General features: G+C 38.8%; 2 protein-coding genes across 3 annotated transcripts; both read right to left on the bottom strand.

The window, feature by feature from the left end:
- Window positions 1-202: 202 nt before the first annotated feature.
- LOC116300650 (uncharacterized) lies at window positions 203-15,657 on the bottom strand. Of its 2 annotated transcripts, XM_031709553.2 has the most exons (15): window positions 15,515-15,657; window positions 15,225-15,433; window positions 14,024-14,201; window positions 13,285-13,419; window positions 12,720-12,912; window positions 11,925-12,182; window positions 10,914-11,069; window positions 10,736-10,810; window positions 10,510-10,584; window positions 10,035-10,096; window positions 8,179-9,631; window positions 6,241-7,934; window positions 5,861-6,093; window positions 5,442-5,639; window positions 203-4,865 (listed from the first exon to the last, which is right to left on the bottom strand). In XM_031709553.2, the coding sequence occupies exons 2-15, from the start codon at window positions 15,269-15,271 to the stop codon at window positions 4,427-4,429; spliced, it is 5,196 nt and encodes a 1,731-aa protein (XP_031565413.2). In that variant the 5' UTR covers window positions 15,272-15,433; window positions 15,515-15,657; the 3' UTR covers window positions 203-4,426. The 2 variants fall into 2 exon arrangements, with proteins under 2 accessions (XP_031565413.2, XP_031565415.2); XM_031709555.2 differs by having other exon boundaries at window positions 11,925-12,179; window positions 15,225-15,657.
- Window positions 15,658-15,783: 126 nt separating this feature from the next.
- LOC148910904 (cation channel sperm-associated auxiliary subunit theta-like) lies at window positions 15,784-19,247 on the bottom strand. Its single transcript, XM_089030374.1, has 6 exons — window positions 18,962-19,247; window positions 18,439-18,542; window positions 17,831-18,014; window positions 17,293-17,378; window positions 16,211-16,289; window positions 15,784-16,067 (listed from the first exon to the last, which is right to left on the bottom strand). The coding sequence occupies exons 1-6, from the start codon at window positions 19,074-19,076 to the stop codon at window positions 15,994-15,996; spliced, it is 642 nt and encodes a 213-aa protein (XP_088886500.1). The 5' UTR covers window positions 19,077-19,247; the 3' UTR covers window positions 15,784-15,993.
- Between the last annotated feature and the right edge of the window lie 50 nt (window positions 19,248-19,297).

The following is a 19,297-nucleotide window of genomic DNA, read 5'->3' as shown; positions in this document are numbered from 1 at the left end:
TGGTCTAGAGGTTGTTTCAGGGTTTGATCCGTGGGTTAGCGAAGTCTGGACTTAGATCAGGCCAGACATTGTTTCAGGGTTGGATCTGTGAGTTATCCATACCCTGACTTAGATCAGCCTAGAGATTCTTTCAGTCGCCGGTTCGTCAAAAGTTAAGTTTATGGTATTATCAGATGTAAAGATCTGAAGTACTCGTTGCTAATCCCATGTAACTATGTTTATTCACGTCAAACATGCCTTTGTTATTTAACACAAATTGCCATAGTCATTTATATAATTTTTATGAGCTGTTAATAATAATGCTATTACGTTAACAGAAGTGTCCAGAAAGTACAAAGTACAAATCTAAGTAATTGATTAATAATAAATTTTGGTATGTTTGCTTTTAAGTTTTGTTTACTTAATGAATTACAACTCAAGTATACGACAAAAACAAGCAAACAAAAAAGTAATTGTTACAGCAAAGTGCAAAGCAAACTTGATAGAGTTTTAAGTCGACAGTATTGACTTGGTATTATTTTGGTCTGTCAGGACGGTTTGCCCAGGAAGCCATTGAGCAATGTTATCCAAATCTTCACGTAAAACATTTTAAGCAGTACCCTTAATGTCTGTAAGAAGACAGATTCAGAGTTCTACTTTTTGCAAAGGTTCTTATCCTCCTCCTCTCCTTCTGCCTTAATAAGAGAGAGGGAAAATAGTTCTTAGAGCCGTACACGTTTGTAATACTGTAGAATATTAACCTACAAAGGTGGCTAGTCTCCTTGCTTTGATGCTAGACATCGTAATTCGCTTAGTTCTCCTTAATACGTGTGAAGTCTTTGAAGCGAACTCCTTATATTTGCTGTTAGCCAAAGCAAACGCCTTCTTACAATTCTAGAGTTCTGTAGAACACAAGCTCTGTTGATGGTAAGTCTTCCAGACTGGATAACTCGAGCTATCGACATGAACTTTAAAGCTTTCAAAATCCAGTTTCTGTAAGCGTAAAAATTCTGGTGCTGGCATTATTAAGACTGGAACCGAAACACTACGTCCTTCCTTTTTATGTCTTTCAGATACATCACTGTTGATTTCAGCATCCGCGGTGAAGAATACTTCATCGTTCGAGTTTCTTTCACTGGCATTTTCAGGAGAAACTGTAGGAGACGTGGAACGCGTGCCATTTATTGACACAGAACGAGATCTCCGCCGTCCGGATCCTTCTTTGTCATCTATATTTGAAATACCAAACTTAATATTCATTTTGAAGTTAAGTCTTCTCAAGTTGTGAAATTCTGCTCCAAACATCCCTTGCTCAGGCGCCGGTTGCTGCGCGCTACAAGAGAAGTCCTCGTTTGTTTTCACACAAAGCAGCTCACGCAAACACTAAATAATGATTACTCGTTACGCCTCATTTGTTTTTAAGAAAATGAGGCAAGATTGGTTATTCAAGGTCAATGGCTTTACCTTTAAGTTTACTTTATTGCAGGAGAATGGGTTTATATAAAACAGAACGTGTCAAAATCATCCGAGTGCTTCTTCGTTATGTCAATATTTGTTGTATCGTATTGTGCAAAGTGGAATCCAGGGGGAGGGGGCAGGGGTATAATCTGTCAAGGGTGAAGCGCTAAGAAATTCATATCCTGGCTGGCCTCGACGTGTTTTTGGAAAGAAATGTCCTCCTGCTTTGATTTAAGACCCTAGTTTAGGAAGACAAAAAGTAGACCTGACAAAATCGATTTCTTCCTAGATTTTCAATTAGAAATAGATAAGGATCAGCTCCCCCCCCGGCACCTGGGGAAATGATTGCACAACCTAGCGAGTGCCTTCCTCAGTTTTCACTGGCACTCTTATGAACATCATTCATCACACGCCATAAAAATTGATGGGGAAAATGTTTTCCTTTTCCTTGTTGACACAGGCTACACTTATAACAAACGCCTGTAAATACTAACATAATAGTTGTCTATTATGGTAAACGTATTTATTTTGAATAACACAGCTTGACAGACTAATTGGCGAGTTTCAATTCAAAGTCTAATCAATAACCAGCCATAAGGAGACTTTAAAGTCCTAAAAGATGTGGCACAGATAGGGCCAGGCAAAGATAAACGACAAACTCAATTAGTGTTTGAAGAGTAAAATAATGGGAATAAAGCACTAGACCCCACACGTGTGCATGTGTCTCGTGAATAAAGCTTGAAGTGGCTGGTTACACACTTTTGATCGATAAAAGCCAACACCATTTTTTATCCACAGACAACCAGTTGCAAGGAAAGTGGACTTTGATGTATTCTTGCAGACTTTTGAAGACATTCATTTTCTTGCAGACTTTTGAAGACATTCATTTTTATTGCCATCTCGATCGTGGCGGCGTTTCGAGTTCGATTTATGGACTTATTTATGGCAAATAATCACACGTGATATCCCTTAATTCGAAAGTTTTTCTTAAAGTTCTCCCATTTTCCTCCCTCAAAAATCTAAAATAAAATCCATTTGTGGGTTAACCATGCACTGACTTAGATGCGCCCTGATGTTGTTTCAGGGTCCCATCTGTGAGTTAGCCATGCCCTGACTTTGATCAGCCCAGAGGTTGTTTCAGGGTTCGCGCTGTGAGTTAGTCGTACCCGGACTTTGATCAGCCCAGAGGTTGTTTCAGGGTTCGATAAAAATTTGAAGGTTTTTCATATATTTCAAGCCAAACCAAATTAAAAAGCATACGCTCTGATTGCATACCTCGCCACACCCTGTCTCTCTAGATAATAGGTTTTCGGGTCACAACCCGTGTGGGCGCTTTATAATCAGGACCCCATCTGAGTGGAAGGGGATATTCCATCCTTCAGAATCTCAAGTGAAGTCACTACACATGTACATTTTTGCAAGTGGTTCACTAGCTCGCTACAATTATAACATAAAATAAACTATATTCTTCTTTTACAGTTGCTTTCCACTAAATACAAATAGCTTAATTTAGAGGTGATACTTGACATCTACTGAGAAATGATAAACTTGGGTCGTCTGGCCCTCAACCCAAAAAATGACAGGATGTATGGCCATTTTACATGGCAATCAAAGACACATAAATGAAGAGGGTTTGATAAAGAAATATACGAGGTGCCCAGGCTCGGTTTATTAATTGAGTGTTTTATACTATACTCACATACTTAGGTATAACCTGAGCGCCTCTTAAATCCTGCTACTGTATGGCTCTCGGCCTTGTAGTCCTATTATTCTCTTGACAAAACCAAAAAAAGCATGCGACAATGAGGGTCTTGAAGTCAACTTCAAAGAGATTAAAAGTTGAGGCACTAATTGAGATATCACTATTACAACCAAGATTTTAAGTGGCCTAAAGTAATACCTGGATGAGTCGTGAGCTCCATTAGGAAAAGGGATTTGTCGATAATGAAGGTCTTGAAGTCAAATTCAAGCTGGAGTCTGGGTGAGTCACTACGTGAGAAATCACTTTAAAAACTAAATGAGTTTGGTGTCATCTATTGTTCTTCCATTTAGAAGTAACCTAAAGTGTTAACAGCTGGCTAAAGGCATTTGCCGATAACAAAGGTCTCGAAGTCAACTTCAAAGAGATGAAAAGCTGGGTCACTACGTGAGATATCACTTCAAAACTAAGTGAGTTTAGTGGCATAAGTGTTGCCTGGAATGGTTGTGCACTTCTGTAAAAAAACGATTTAGCCGACAATGAAGGTCTAGACATTAACTTCAGAAAAATGAAAAGGTGGGTCACTACGTGAGATATTACTTTTAAAACTAAACATAAATGGCGTCTGTTATAGTTCCATTTACAAAATACCTTCAAGTGAATGAACACAATGAACCTTGTTTTTCACAAAATGGTTTATCCTTTTTTGTTTACGAATCATCAAAGAGCTGAAAAATGGCTTCAGAATTTTAATAACTAGCTTGTATACAAAACGTTTAGATTGCCATAGATTAAAGTATAGTTAGGTCAATACAGCTTACTCATAGGCTGTCGGAGGCAGACTTTCAAAATGAAGCTTTGCATTTCTTTGTCATAGTATGGAAATATGAACGAAAGGGTGGCGTTTCCCGAAGTGGCGTTTCCCATTTTCAACATCCTCTCCCTCTTACATACATACATACATACTTTATTACCTCATCCCTTTACAGGGCTTTTCAGAAGCATTGACAAATACAAATTACAATAAGATGTAAAAGTTAAATATAAATGCTAATATAAGTATAAATCTAAGATAAAATATACAATATATACACCTGCCTTCAAAAAGGCCCGTGACAAGAAACACACGTACATAATAGCCCATGGGCTAAGTGGCTAAAAATGGCGGATCGTTACCACTCGGGGGGACAAAGGTCATCATATAAACACACGTGCCACTGCAGCACCTTTGGTAACAAGGTACTGACTCTTCTGTGCCACAGGAAGCCCAATATCATAATTTACACACCTTTATATAGATTCTCCATCGTTTCTTGCTTTCATCTCTCTTTTCTTTGAGATGAGTTCAGCTGCCTTATCTGGCCTATACTCCAAATGCCATCCAGGTCGACCACGTGTTGGTCCACAAGTTTTCACAATTACATCCGGGACCTTCAGTCGCCCTATCGAATCACCAGTCTTCTTCAGTTTTCCATCTATCTCGTCTTCCTGGGTCTCCTCATGACCAAGGTTCTCAGCCAATTTGTAGTTCTTGACGGTACGGATCAAGTCAAGCCGCCGTAGAACAAGAAATACGAGTAAACCCAAAAGCTTAACAAATACGAAAATTCCCAAAATTATGAGAGCCGTGTAAAAGGTGTTAAGGATTAATCCTCGTGTGGCAGTCACGAACGGCTGGTATCCTTTCTTGAGCTGTTGTTTGTAGATGAACCGGTCAAACTTTGTGAACCTGTGCGAAAAAAACCCCAAAAGTTAGCCGGGTTATTTGTATTTCCATCAATGGATTACTTTGACGATACGGCGGCCATCTTGGATTGCAAGGCTTTATGAGGCGTCCAGGGGGCAAATAAAACTTTGTTGCGGTAATGACGTCGATTGATATTAGCAGCTAACCACAAGAGAATACAACAAAAGATTAATTATTACACCACATAGATCCCCTATACCTATAAGAGAAATACAAACACACGAAACTATATATATATAGTCCTATTTCCTCCATCTTTCTTTTGTTTTGCCACCTGGCAAGATGGACGCCGTATCGTCGAAGTAGTCCAATATAGCCTCTCAGGTGGCCCTTAAGGAAATAAGACGAAAGAAAGAAACGCCCCAACACCACGCCCCAATGCCCCAAGAAGGTGTGTGCTGCTAAGCTTCCTCTCAACGATGGTCACTGACGGGTTTCGTACGCATCGTCATAAGCGGGTTGTGCCATTTTCTTTTTAATTCTATTTTTGCCTCGCATTCGAGATGATCTTGAGAAGTGAATGCAAAAGACTTTTCCCTTTCGATGTACTTGACCTACCTTCGTGGAATAACAGAAGGAACATGACATTCTAGTCGTGTTAAATTCTTAAGGAAATCATCAGTGTAGCTCTTAACCCCATCACACTGCCCGTCAACCCAGAAGCAGTACTCCTTGTTATGCAGATCAGCGGTTGTACACTGAAAACCTTTGAAGAAAGCAGCTTTCTTCTTGGCAAATGCGATTCTCGCATTGACTCTGTAAGAAAAGAATATATATATATATATTCTTTTTACTACTAACACAAACCCTTTGCGGGAGATTTTAAAACATAAATTCCAAGGGAAAACGAGGAACATATATATTTTGTTGATGATTCATTGTATGGTGTTATTTTCCCCCAAGGTAGACCAGAATGCAAAATGTTTGCAGAACTCAAAATCTACCTTAAAAAAAAAAGAAAGAACGATTTGACATACCTGTTTTGGTAATACGGTATTTGTATTTGGTTGATCATAAAAGCACTGGAAGTTATACGAGTGTTGACTATTTTTCTAGTAACCAATATTGGCGCCATCTTGATATCAAAGTATCCAACTTCATCAAGCGTGTCGACTGTCAGCGTGTATTTGGCCGTTACTATGACAACGTAGATTAACAGAAGACCCATGACACCCAATACGGCTAAAGGGACTAAGTTTGTCTTTGTGACCTAGGATTAAGAACAATAAAAAGAAATATGAAAAAAAAAAAAAAAAGGGAAAGGAGAAGGAATGAAATAGGAACATCATCCACCTCTGCTCGCATTACACCGCACGCCACGTCATACGGAATTTGCTCTATATACAATGTGGCTTACCTCGTAATTGATCTTTTTCAGTATTCCATAGACGAAGAATAACCACCCATTGAGGTAGTCAATAACCATCATACCATATTTGGGCATTTTGCTTGAAACTGATACTTCGTTGTCATGGTAGCCATCAGCTATGTCTTCTTGTTTCTCCTCCTCTTCATCCAGGTTTATTTTACTTTCATTTATTCGATTCAAACTTTCTTGGGATTTTTGTACCTCGTCTTGTTTGTACTTATGTAGCTTGTTTTTATATCTTGTAATTTTTGATGAATTCTCGCTATTTTCACTTGACGCTTGGCTCATCTCAGTTTCACTACGGAGTGTACCGTAATTACTTAGATCGTCGATTGAAGCCTTTTTCAGGAGTTTTTCTTTCTCTTTCTTCACGTCTTTCAACTCATAAACAACAGGAAAACCGTGCAAGAGAACAACCGCTGACTGGTAAGTCCTGCTGTGACGGTACACAAACCACGTGACATCAAGCGCCAACAAAATTCCCGCCAAAACTCCACTTCGCAATAAAGCGACAATCCAGTCAAGTGCTAGAAGTTCCTTGACTCTTCTATTAGACACTGGACTAGAAATATTCAGCGGTGGTAGTCGTAACTCTTTTAAATTTAGAGACAGGTCAGGAGTTGGGAAACTACCTTGCCACCTGCTAGCATTGAATTTCAAAGAAAGTCCCAAATCAGGTTTCTTGAATTTTGTAGCAAAATCATCGAAGTAGACATCGAAGGACCCGAGGCTGAAGCTAATAGAAGGAAAACTAACGTCTAGATCAACCCAGTTCATGAACGGTTCGATTCTATGCCCAAACAAATTCGCTGCAGATTGGACAAAACTATGCATAACTTTTGCAGCACCGAGCCAGAAGTTACTCTCAATTTTTCCTCGCAAGCTCTGAATCCTATAGTTAATCTCGTTTGTCGCCGTTCTCAAAGCTCGATTGAAATCTTCCCTCTTATTGTCGAACTGTTTCTTTGCCGACTTCACCTTTTTTTCCATGTTTTTATAAGCCGCGTAGATGACAGATTTTTGTTTCATGTCCTCCATTAACCTTCTTCTCATTTCATCAAAATACGCGTCTATCAGAGCATCAGCTTCTCTAAGCTTCTTGTCGCAAGTTTTCTTTCCTTCGTTGAGGAGACCAAGCTGCCGGTTGATCTCTTGTACCTTATGCTGATCTATAATCGACATGAGGTCTTTATCGATCCGTTGCCTTTGGTCCCGAAATTCAGGGTAGCGACGAAGAGTGTTAATATTACTGTGGTGGATGGTGGATAAGAGAATGAAAAATAACGAAAAGGTCAATAGGAAGCTTTTGATAAATCGCATTCCAACGAACCAAACTACAAAAAGAATATGTCGAAAATGAAGCTTGCTGTCACGGTCGCGGTGCATCTTGTCTTTTGGCCTCGTCTTGTAGCCAAACACAAGAAGACAAAGGAGTAATACAAGAGCTACTCCTAGCGCATAGACAGCCGGAAGTAGAACCTTCAGAATGTGGTTTATATCTGGTTTATTTTCGAGGATTCGGATGTTGAAGTTTGGAACGTACCGTGGGCTGACTAGAGCGAGTTGAATTTTCTTGTACGAATCGGTAAACTTGATGAGGAACTGTTTGTCGATAAGGTTTGTGTCACCACCAGAAGGCAAGTGGAATTCCAACAAGAACTTGCAGTCCATTCGTGTCACAGCTGTCAGGGAATGAAAAACGCTAAATCAATATCAAAACAACAGACGAGAAAATACTTGGAAAAGCAAAGTCTACGCTTATTCCCCTAAGAAGTGAGACTACGCAAAGTATTAATCAGTAAGCATTGCTTTGGAGGTAGTCTAGCCTCCTTCCCGCCGCCGCCCGCTCCAATGAAACAGCTCTTTCGCGCCTCATGGTATCCTATTGTATTGACAAAATAGAAAATGTGCGAGCACGTTACTTACCTATATCATAATTATACACTTCCACGTTCGGCATATCTTGGTCATAGATTCTGACATTGAACGCCCCTGGACACTCCTTTATGCGACCGGTAAACCGAAGCGTCCAGAAGGTTCGGTTTCTGTAGAGGTCTCCGACCAGCGTGCGATCATTGACGATAGCAGTCTTGGGGAAAATGTTACGCAGAATTGAACGATTTTGAGAGACTTCAAAACTTAACTTCCGCGTCAGTTTGTTATCATAAATTTTATAAAGCAAGTCTTTGCCTTGTCGATCAATCTCTGCTGTGAGATTTTCAAGCTTTTTGAAGTTTGTATGTCTTGGTTGATCTTTAACAACAACTAAGTTAATGCTACTTTTATCGTTGCAATTTCTTTTGGGCCATGTCTTACTATTTATCCCAAAAGGCACTCTTGGCTGAATATGAATCTTGGTTCTTTCCGCACCCATAGCAACCGTATTAGTGACATCATCCTCATTAAAAAACACACCAACATTAAACTTCTTCTTGTGAACGTTACCACTGACCAAGATATTTTTCCCAGGCATGCTTTGCAGGATTGGTGGATGGCGAACTGTCATATAGCCAAAGTCATGGATAGTTTGTCTTGTTGATTGTTTAGTAAGGTTATAACTGTTGGTTGTTAATGCGTAGACTCGATTGCCATGACGCCACAAAGATGTTTCTATGGCAATTTCAGGACCACGTGACGCCTCCACATGACAGCTAAAGTTCCCGCCCGAGGGGAACGTGGGTTCAAGTGATAATTTATACTGCTTTACTCGAACACATGTGAGCTGTTCTCGGACACAGTTTCTTTCGTATTTTCCGCAAACACAACTTGGGCAAGTACATCTAACGAAACAACAATCGAAGCAGTACGAAAAATGCTCTCCAAAGTTCGCGTTTTTTTTATCCTTCTTGATGTCGCATTCAGGGATCTTAAAGGCCCCTTTCGAACAATTATCCCTGCATTCACCGCATTTTATCTTGTTGATATAGCAATCTCTCTCCTTCTCCTCTTTCCAAGATAAATGACTGGAAATGCGATTACCGAAAATCTCAACCATTGAATTATTCACCCCAGTACAGTAAAGATCTCTCCCTTGCGTTGGCTTGAATGAGTGAACTCCTTCTCTAGTGTAGTTAGGACAGATTTTACTATGATCTTCTTTAACAACATCTAGATTTTGGTACTCTTCGATTTGAACTTTGTAATAGTCAGGAACTGGAGCTTTAGAGAAATTATCCTGGACTAATGTTTTAATGGTTTTGTCTTTAGAGGGGAGCATGTCATTGTCATTGTTTGGATGGTCTACTTGGCGATACGTAGTGCTGAAGTCAGCATTGACGATTCTTACTTTGAGCGCAACACCGCTGGATCGGTTGAGCCAGATGTTGTATTGCGCGGAGTGATTGGAAATGAGTTGGTCGACCGTAGTATCACTCTCAACCTAATAACACAAGAATTAAAAACCTTTACTGAGTAAATGAGACTAGTCAATCTGTGAGTTTCGAGAGTCAATGTCACTTGAGAGGGGGATGACGGTGGGATAAGATGGGGTGGGATGAGGAGGAGGTGGGACGAGGAGGAGGTGGGATGAGGAGGAGGTGGGATGAGGAGGCGCTATGATGAGGAGGAGGTGGGATGAGGAGGAAGTGGGATGAGGAGGAGGTGGGATGAGGAGGAGGTGGGATGAAGAGAAGATATGATGAGGATAAGGTGAGATGAGGAGGAGATATGATGAGGATAAGGTGAGATGAGGAGCCACAGATATATGCATTATTTCCACTCTTTACTAACTGCTAGAGATTGGAAATACAGGAATTCATAATGATGAATTCGTGGATACTAACCTTGGATAAGTCTTCGTAAATAACATTAGAAGAGACTTTAATCCGGGGTAACAGAGAGATAGCTGAAGACAAACAAGCAACAAAAAAAAAAACCGTGAACAAAAAATGGTTATTTCCATGCGATTGTAGTTTACCTGCATAAACACTAATCGTCAGTGTAAGTAATATATACAATATGAGTGGCCATGTTGTATCAGATATACAACCACGAGCCGAAGGCAAGTGATTGTATATCTGATACAACACGGACACGAATATTGCATATTACTTATGAAACGTCTAGGTGTATACATTCATGTTCTACTATAATTTTAAAGATAAAATTGAATTTGGCTAAGAAAATTGGAGTTAAAGTTTATGCAAATCAGGACGATTTTGTATCAGATATACAACCTCCTCCACGGACAATGATTTCTATTGTGTTTTCGTCATGAATTATTCATGAGTTTTATAAAAGACATTCAAGTTCACTTACCAGTGCAATTCCTGTCGGTGTTTCCCGCACAAGCAGTCGATTCAAATTCTTTGAAACTACACGGTGGTCTACAAGCTACAAAAACAATGTTGTTAGTATTTACAGTGCTTATCAATCACACGTGCATGCGAATCGTACGATTTGCCGTTGCGACGAAGTAGTTTTTGGTTGCCAAACGAAAACCAGTTTAATTTATATTTTTATTAGCTTGGTTCTGGTTGCTTACCTTTGCAGACAGCAGGGTGGGTTTGGTTACAGGGAGAAAACTCGTAGGTCCCAGACGGACATGGCTGAGTACATTCTGGTTACACAGAAAAAAGAAGATATTAATATTGCAAGAACCTTAGTCAGAACTTGCGCTAAGGTCAATGATATCCACTCAAAATATCCCATCATGCACTTACCAAAAACACATGTGGGTTTCCCTCCGCCACTTTGAATCATCTTCTTCCCACGTGGACACACACATAGTCCCGTCAGGGAATCACACGTGCCCGTGTGACACTTCGCATTCAAGAGGATACACATATCTTTTGGGGCTGGTGATGCATTCTCTACATCTGAAAACGTCATGACAAACCGCGAGTTATATACAGGCTTTGCACCATCATGTGATGGCAGCCATGAGAGGAGGTACAACAGCAGATTCTTCTTCCCCTGGGAAAGTTATTCTTTTCCATGTAAATCAGACTAGACCAGATAACATTGGTCCTGCCTCATGTCATGGCTGCTATTGCAGCCGTTGATTACGAAAAACTCAAATATACGGACGTGTCGTGCGGTGACCTTGGCAGTACTGTGTCCGAGCATTTTGATTGGATATGCAGTAATTTTGTTCGCAGTGTTCTGTGTCGTATTTCGACGTCACGGTATTGAGTCATACGAAATCTATTTTAGCAGCGCACGCCAGGTGTGTTACACATTCTCAATCCTTAAACATGGAAGCTATGTTAGTAAGAATCTACGATACCTCATAGTAGTTTTGTATAGCTCTGTCGTCACACGGTATGGGATACGCCTTACCAATTACATTGCTTTAGAATTTACTCTTCATCCAATCAAATACCCGGAACACGGCATAACACGGTCACGCCAAGGTCACGACACTGCCAGACCAATCGCATTGCGCAAAAAATAAAAAAAGAATCAGCCAATTAAAATTCTAGAAAACATCACGGTCACGGCACACTTACAGCACTGAGCTTTTGACATTCATTCATTCAGTTCAACAGCCCATCCCAATTTGGAGGCATAACACTAATGTACTAACAAATCACTCATGATTGTAAGCTGCACGGCTGCTAATAACGCCTTAATATGCAGCCCGTAAAGTCCTCCACCGCTCACAAATGTAAAGCGCATTGAGACAATGTGAAATGCGCTAAACAAGAACCCCATTATCATTTTTCTCTTACCAAATACGAGAATAGAGTCGTTTTTATATTGTAGAGTATCAATTTGATTTTTGTTATCCTCGTTGAAGAATATCCTCGAGTCAGGTTCGAGAAACCCTTCAGGGACTGTTATCACGAGGTCCACTGTAACCAAGTACAACTGCGCATGCGCAACACAGATCGTTCCTATGACGACCACAAGCGTGATGTGCAAGGTGCTGTGGTTTGAACTGGCATCATACAAGCGACGCTTTTGTGAAAAGGTTCTGGGAATCGCTGCTGGGAAAAGATAGAATTATCGAGTTAGTATGGCCGTGATTATCCTTTAGTCTTATAATCATCATCATCGGTTAAAGTTAAAGATAAACGATCTTCATGATCATCAATCGTTATCATCAGGGATCACCATCACTACTGCCACTATCATTAATTATCATCATCATTTTATCACTATGCTCAATCATCTGCTTTCTTTTTCATTTTTAATCATCATCATGCATCGTCATTATCATCTTCAGCATCCATTCATTTCCCATTTCAGACCACGTGTCATTGTCTTAAAATTTCGATTCTTTATTTGATTTGTGTCCATATTCTAGTCTTATCATGCGAAACCGTTAAACAAAGAAATGATTCTCTAGGGAATGACACGTGGTCTGAAATAGGCAAAACATTACGCCAAATCTAAAGGGGTCTATAGCCATAAGCCACCCTATTCATTATCATTGTCAAATGTTATCATTTATCATCATTTTTAACCATCACCATCTCCTGTACATGGCTGTAATGCCCAAACAATAGCAGGCAGCGATATACCTTTTTTCAATTGGCTGTCTTTAAAATCTTCATTCAGTAACATAGTGCTTGTTTTCTTTTTCCACCAGCAGAAGTACAGCACAAGAGACACGAGGATACAAATTATAATAAAACCAGAAACAGATGTCGCTACTATTAGCAGCATTTGATCTTTGGGTGGATTTTGAAAGGTATCAGGGGATTCCAACTTGTACTACACATAGGGATAAAAGAATGAAAGATGTTGAAAATTTAAAACATAAATATTGCATTGTCAGGCTGGTTGATTTCGAAAAGAAATGAAAAAATAGAAAAGGCGCGCGCGTGCTGTGTGCATTTATAAAGCACGCGAAGTTGTCAGAACACGAGAGGAGTGTTAGGAGAAGCACGACGCGTCACTTCTTGAATGTTCTGACAATCCCCAAGTGCTTTATAACTCCACACAGCAAGAAAGCAAGTTCTTTATTTCTTTTATAAAATACAACTGAAAGTGCGCGCGCGTGCTGTATGCTCTCATAAAGCACGCACTCCCAGCCAATCAGAGCGCGAGATTTATAACAGTTATTTTATAAAATGAATTACTCACCACTTCAAGCACGATGGAATGGTTGTCTGGTGCTATTTTGTAGTTCGTTTGTATTTGGCTTGCGTTTATGCTATCGATAACGGTAATATTAGCTTCGATAGAAAACACAGAGCCATTAGTGAACACTACCTTTCCCTGAAATAAAGAAAGAGTAAAAAACATAAGTAAAGACATAAAAGATAAGTTCATATTTACAACCATCACTCCTAGTAAGAGGCTCTTCCTTGAGGTTTGCTCCAAACCCACTACCACTACACTGACTCTTTACGAGATACGGAGGGAAACCAGAGTACCCGGAGAAAAACCGGAGCACCAAGAGAAAAACAACAACAAAAAACAACAACAAATCAAACAATGTCAACTATCGTTTGCAGTCCAAAGTTGAGTTTGAGTTCAAAAAGTACAAATATTACCAAAAGACTGTGACTTGTCATTTGGGCGTAATAAATTATTGTCTTCGTCGTTATGTTTTTCTTTTTTCAAAACACGTGTCATCATTCACTTGAGAATCTATTTTTTTCTTTTCCGACAACGCTCGACAAGAACTTAAAGTGGCCGAGACTTAAATAAAGAACTAATCTCATCAGTTCTCAAGAGAATGGCACGTAGTCTGACGTAGTAAACGTATCGCCCAAGCTAAAAAAGTCTTTGTGTGTGTAAGAGTTTATCGAGTTCTCAGAAAACTTATAAAGAATACTGATTCACAGTTATTAATAAGCGTAGTTCTGTTTTCACCTACAGGTAGATCGTGTCGTATCGTTAATGTCCTTGGACCCAATGAGCCCACAGTCCCTGATGGCAGTCCCTTGAACATGCGCACTTCATTCGTCGTGTTCAATGTTCCATGCACTGGCATCGTGCCAATTAAATGAATAAATATGAATATATGAATAAATGGCTTCGCTGTGATTGACATTCTGAAAATGAAAGTAACTTAGACTTTAAAACAATAGAATACGCATTAAAAATCTCCGCAATTTTTGCTGCGTCACAATAATAAACGGACTGCTTCGACGCTGATACAGCGGTCATCTTGGATTGCAAGGCATTTTGGGGCGTCAAGGGTCAAAACTAAAGATGGCTTATCATTCATACTTTCTTGTGTTTGTCACGAAAAGTTTATCGATATGCTTGCTATATGTTTGGGTGAAATACTGACAGGCGATATAAAGAAAAAATATATATCATAAAGCCTCATATAGCTCTATATTTGCCTCCTGGACGCCCCAAAATGCCTCGCGATCCAAAATGACCACCGTATCGTCCAAGTAGTCTATTCCTATTTTATAGCCTTGCCGAGAGGTTGTTTCAGATCGTCGATAAAATTACATGTTACTTTAATGTCCTATTGTCAGCACACATAAAAATTCAAAGGATTTTGTAGCAAAATAAACGAGCTTTCCTTCGGAAGATAAAAATTGACTGATACTGAATATTGGAGTTGTTTTCTTTATTTTGTTAGTGCGAAATAAAGTCGAAAATGAACAACCTTTTGATTTCGTTAAAGTGCACCTAACCATCGATACAATACTTTCAGTATTGATTCTACATAAAGTGAATAGTTGAACGGTGGAGTATTTCTTCATTTGAATGTTGCGTCTTTAAGTTATGAAGGTTTATACTTGCAATATATTACTGACTGTGAAACCTTCAAACCTTAAAGACGCAACATTCAAATGAAGAAATATTTCATCGTTCAAGTTTTCACTTTATGTAGAATCGGTTAGGTGCACTTTAAAAATTTGTTAAGCACTAATATAAAAAGTCACAGGGCATAGCAATTGTTTTGCTATGAGTTCATAGTCGCCGAGAACATTACTGAAAATCTGCTTGAGTGTCATAACAAAAATTAACAATAATAATAAACGAAAAATGATAACAAAAAGAAAGAAAGACAAAAAAAATTTTTTTTAAACCTTTATAAAATATATTATCCTTACCTTCGCATTTTCCGGGTATAAATAAAATAAATATTTTCAAAATACATTCTTGTTCTCGTTTTCTTTGGTCGTTAAGCTTCAGCGCTGATGTTCTTCTACTGAACGGCTTTCAGTTAATCTTATTTATATTTCAGATTCATTGTAATGATGATGTCATCGTTCACTTGTACTTCAGCCTTTCCGGTCGTGCACTTCCGGTCAAATTTGTCCTCAAGGTCAAAAGTAACGAAATTAAACTCAAAATAGTAACATCAATAAATAAATATTTTTGTATTTTTGAGAATACGTACCTTATATGGAAGGGATGATACTAGTATTTTTGATGGGTGTTTGAAGTCTGGAGTGTGTGTTATTCATCACCAAATATATCACGTCCCAAATAAAGTTGGTGAATGAAACACGTCAAACTTCAAATGGAAAAAAATAGTTGTACTTTGCTACAGAAACTAATCTCTTAAAATGAAATTGTCATATTAGGAAAACACAAAGGAAGGTGAGAATATGAAATCACTAATTTTAGTAATCCTCGAGAGGAACTGAAGAAGGAGAAAACCACAGAAATTCTTGAAAATTTTAATATCGATACTCTTTTGTCGTAACTTGTCAGCAATTGGTTTGAAAAGTAGTGAAACAGGTTAAACAAGAAGAGAAAAACAGTAAAACCAGATAAAAAGAGTAATGAAAGGTAATGTAGAAGGAAAGTCGCACGTTTAGAATGAAAATAGCACCGAAATATTTGTAAATGCAATAAAGATGAAAAGTGAGTTAATTAGACAGGAAGGCTGTTGTTAACACTTCTGTTATCAGCACGACTTGCTTCAGCAGATCTATGGCGAATAATGTCTAAATGATTTGAGTTAAAGATGAATATAAATAAACTAGATGGCGGATGTTTCATTGTTATTTATATCTCAAGGGATTTTTCGGTCACGTTGTTGCACTTTAAGGATAGTTGTATCTTGTGCAAAAAGTCAAGATAAGGATACGTTCCCTTGAGCTGGCTTTGACGTCAAAAAAATTCAAATCTAGATTCTCAGCCAATCGTTTAGCAAGAATACGAAGCTTCTGCAATAAAATATCGTAAAAGCAGCATGGTGTTAGTTGCGCTAATTGGATTAATATATTGATAAATATTATCCCACATCACGGTCACGGTACACACATCTATTGACCAATCACAGTACGCCAAATTTATGTACTCAGACAAAACACCATGAGTTTTTCATAGCCACCTTGAATAGACCTATTCCTTTTGGTGCAATGTTTTTTCATTACAGACCAAATGTCATTCCCTTGAGTAAGATTCTTTGATTATGCTGTATCCATATTCATGTATCTTCTCGTCGCAGCCTTTAAACAAAGAAATGATACTCTAGGGAATGACAGGTGGTCTGTTATTGGAAAAAACATTGCATCACGACAAATAAGGTCTATAGAAGCTGTGCACCATCACGTGACGGCAGCCATGACACGAGGCACAACAATAGAGTCTTTTACCCACTGGTAGACTGAATTCTTTCTCATGTAAACCAAATTAGACCAGGTTAAATTGTTGCTGCCTCCTGTCATGGCTACAAAGCCTCTTTAGAAGCTTTGCACCATTACGTGACGGCAGCCATGACAGGAGGCACAGCAATAGAGTCTTTTTCCCACTGGTAGACTGAATTCTTTCTCATGTAAACCAAATTAGACCAGGTTAAATTGTTGCTGCCTCCTGTCATGGCTACAAAGCCTCTTTAGAAGCTTTGCACCATTACGTGACGGCAGCCATGACAGGAGGCACAACAATAGAGTCTTTTCCCCACTGGTAGACTGAATTCTTTCTCATGTAAATCAAATTCAGACCAGTTTCAATTGATTGTTCCTGCCTCCTGTCATGGCTGCCACCACGTGATGCTGCAAAGCCTCTATTGGCTATAAAATTTCAAATGATTTTAAACTGGAGATCTGATGGAGAGTGGAGTAAAGTGGATCCATTTGGATCCTATTATTTAACAACAGTTGAAGAAACTATCAACGTCAATTTTAATTTAAAAATATCATTACTTTTTCCCCTCTAAACACTCACCTTGTCATTCTTGGAGTATGACGTGATTTTCTGTTCAGACACGTGGTAACCGTTGAACATCACATAGTAGTACATAGCTCCCGCACCTAAAACAGTAACAACAATCCTTACACGGTCTCCATATATTGGCGCGTGGGATTGTCAATCGTCCTGGAATTCCTCCACTCGCGTCCGTGAGTGTGGAAATCTCCGCCGTTGCTGTATTCCTAATTCGAATAACTATATATGAGACTAGCCTCTCATAGAAAACGCTTCTATGCTTTCAGGTTAACATTAGCCTAGTCAGTCCAGAACGACAGTCATTCAAAATAGTCGCCATATATATATTTCGATTCGGTGTGTAGAGGTGTTGCATGCCCACGCCTCTCGGGAATTGAATTGAAAAAAATAAAAAAGAATAAAATAGAATAAAAAAAGATTTTTTTTCGTTCTCATCAGTCGAAAAAAGCACCAACACAATAAAATGGTTCTACCGTTTGACGCTCAAAGCTTTTTTTGGCCAATGCTAATTATTGTATCGTTTTGTTTCCTTCCTTACCATGTTTCTGAGCCTTCAGTCTTATGTACACGTTACGGTACTCGCCTCCTTCTAAAGTGTGCTCTCCAATGGCTACCGCGTAGGTCTTGGTAGCAGGATCTAGGGTGCACACACGATCTCCTCTGTTATCGAATGCAAATAATGTGGAAATAAAGCCAACCAGGAAGGGAAACAATAAGTATTGCTGCAGAGAAAGGGTTAATGAAAAGGGTTAGAATATAATACAAACAAAAGGCAAAAAAAAAATAATAATAATAATAAAAAGAAAAGAACAAAAAAAAAAAAAAAGAAAAAAAAAAAAAGAAAAAGAAAAGAAAAGAAAAAAAAAAAAAGTAAAAAAAAAAAAAAAAAAAAAAAAAGGGAAAAAAAAAAGAAAAAGAAAAAAAACTAACAAATATTTTTCACGTGAAAAAAAAGGATATGAAAATAATTAATGTTGTATTTTTTTAGTGGCGCTAAGTGCTTCTTTCTAACCGCATTGGAGTTTTAAAATGAAGTTTTCTAAATCGAATCTCACTACCTGTACAGATCATGAGTTTATATAACACATTCCCCTTAGTGATGGTAACAAGAGCTGAAATGTAAGATGACTGATATGTTTTACTCACGTTTGCTTCATCTATCATCAACCAAACAGCGACGATCAGCGCACAGGCAAACGCCATGAAAACCCCATAGTAATACCTACGTCTATCCAAATGAAGGACAAACTCTGAAGATTAATAGAAAATAATCAGTAATTTTATCAGATGGAAAATCAGCACATACGATACGATAAAAAAATGTGCCAAGTAACTTACCAGAAAAAAGTGGAAGAGATCACCAAAAAATACGAAAATAACGCAAGAAAATGCATACCTCGGGGATTTGTAGTAAAAAGCGAAGTGCATGTTCAAAAGACAACGTACTTTTCGAAGAAATTAGCGTAAATCATAAACGCAACACCTAAGTTGAACGAAATCATTTCAGGTTGTTGTTCAATGAGAAAGAGAAGTTTAGATTTCAATAATTTTTTCAATTTTTTTCAAAAAATCATGGGCTGAAAAATCCGGAAATGTCGAACTTTCGCAAGACGCGCACGCGGAAGAAAACTAACGGAAATTAAAAAAAAGGAATTAAAAATAAGCTTACTCTTTTCGTGGTCCTTCTGGAATGGGTAGTAAGGATTGGCTGCCAAGCGTCGATTGAATATCGATTCTGGTTTGTCGAGAATTTCAAGACTTTTGATGGCCTGCCACAAAACCATCCCGGCTATGTGGTTGCCGGCCGGATCTAAACCAGAGGCGACTGACGCAGTGTTTATGACGTCAAATGCGTCAATAAAATGCGCGCGCTTTGGTAGTTTCCACTCCAGCTCGACCTCAGAGCCTGGCTGGGACCCTAGTGGCTCTTACTTGTTAACCAGAAAGAGCTCAATAAGCCACCGCATATTCAGCAATTGTCTAAAAATTAACTGAAAGCAAAAAA

Source organism: Actinia tenebrosa, unplaced genomic scaffold, assembly GCF_029948245.1.
Source record: "Actinia tenebrosa isolate PJP-AT-01 unplaced genomic scaffold, QUT_ActTen_1.0 PGA_scaffold15__27_contigs__length_11533743, whole genome shotgun sequence".
In the NCBI taxonomy this organism is placed as follows: domain Eukaryota; kingdom Metazoa; phylum Cnidaria; class Anthozoa; order Actiniaria; family Actiniidae; genus Actinia; species Actinia tenebrosa.
The sequence above is the reverse complement of the archived record's forward strand: the minus strand, read 5'-3'. Positions and strand labels throughout refer to the sequence as shown.

Excerpts from the sequence above, each read along its gene's own strand:
- LOC116300650 (XM_031709553.2), bottom strand. The coding sequence starts at position 15,271 with ATGTATTTTGAAAATATTTATTTTATTTATACCCGGAAAATGCGAAG. Across the intron at positions 13,420-14,023 it reads CGATACGACACGATCTACCT|GGAAAGGTAGTGTTCACTAA; the intron begins GTAGGTGAAAAC and ends TCTTTATTTCAG. Across the intron at positions 9,632-10,034 it reads TTTACGAAGACTTATCCAAG|GTTGAGAGTGATACTACGGT; the intron begins GTTAGTATCCAC and ends TTGTGTTATTAG.
- LOC148910904 (XM_089030374.1), bottom strand. The coding sequence starts at position 19,076 with ATGGTTTTGTGGCAGGCCATCAAAAGTCTTGAAATTCTCGACAAACCA. Across the intron at positions 18,015-18,438 it reads TGATGATAGATGAAGCAAAC|CAATACTTATTGTTTCCCTT; the intron begins GTGAGTAAAACA and ends CTTTCTCTGCAG. Across the intron at positions 16,290-17,292 it reads CATACTCCAAGAATGACAAG|AAGCTTCGTATTCTTGCTAA; the intron begins GTGAGTGTTTAG and ends ATTTTATTGCAG.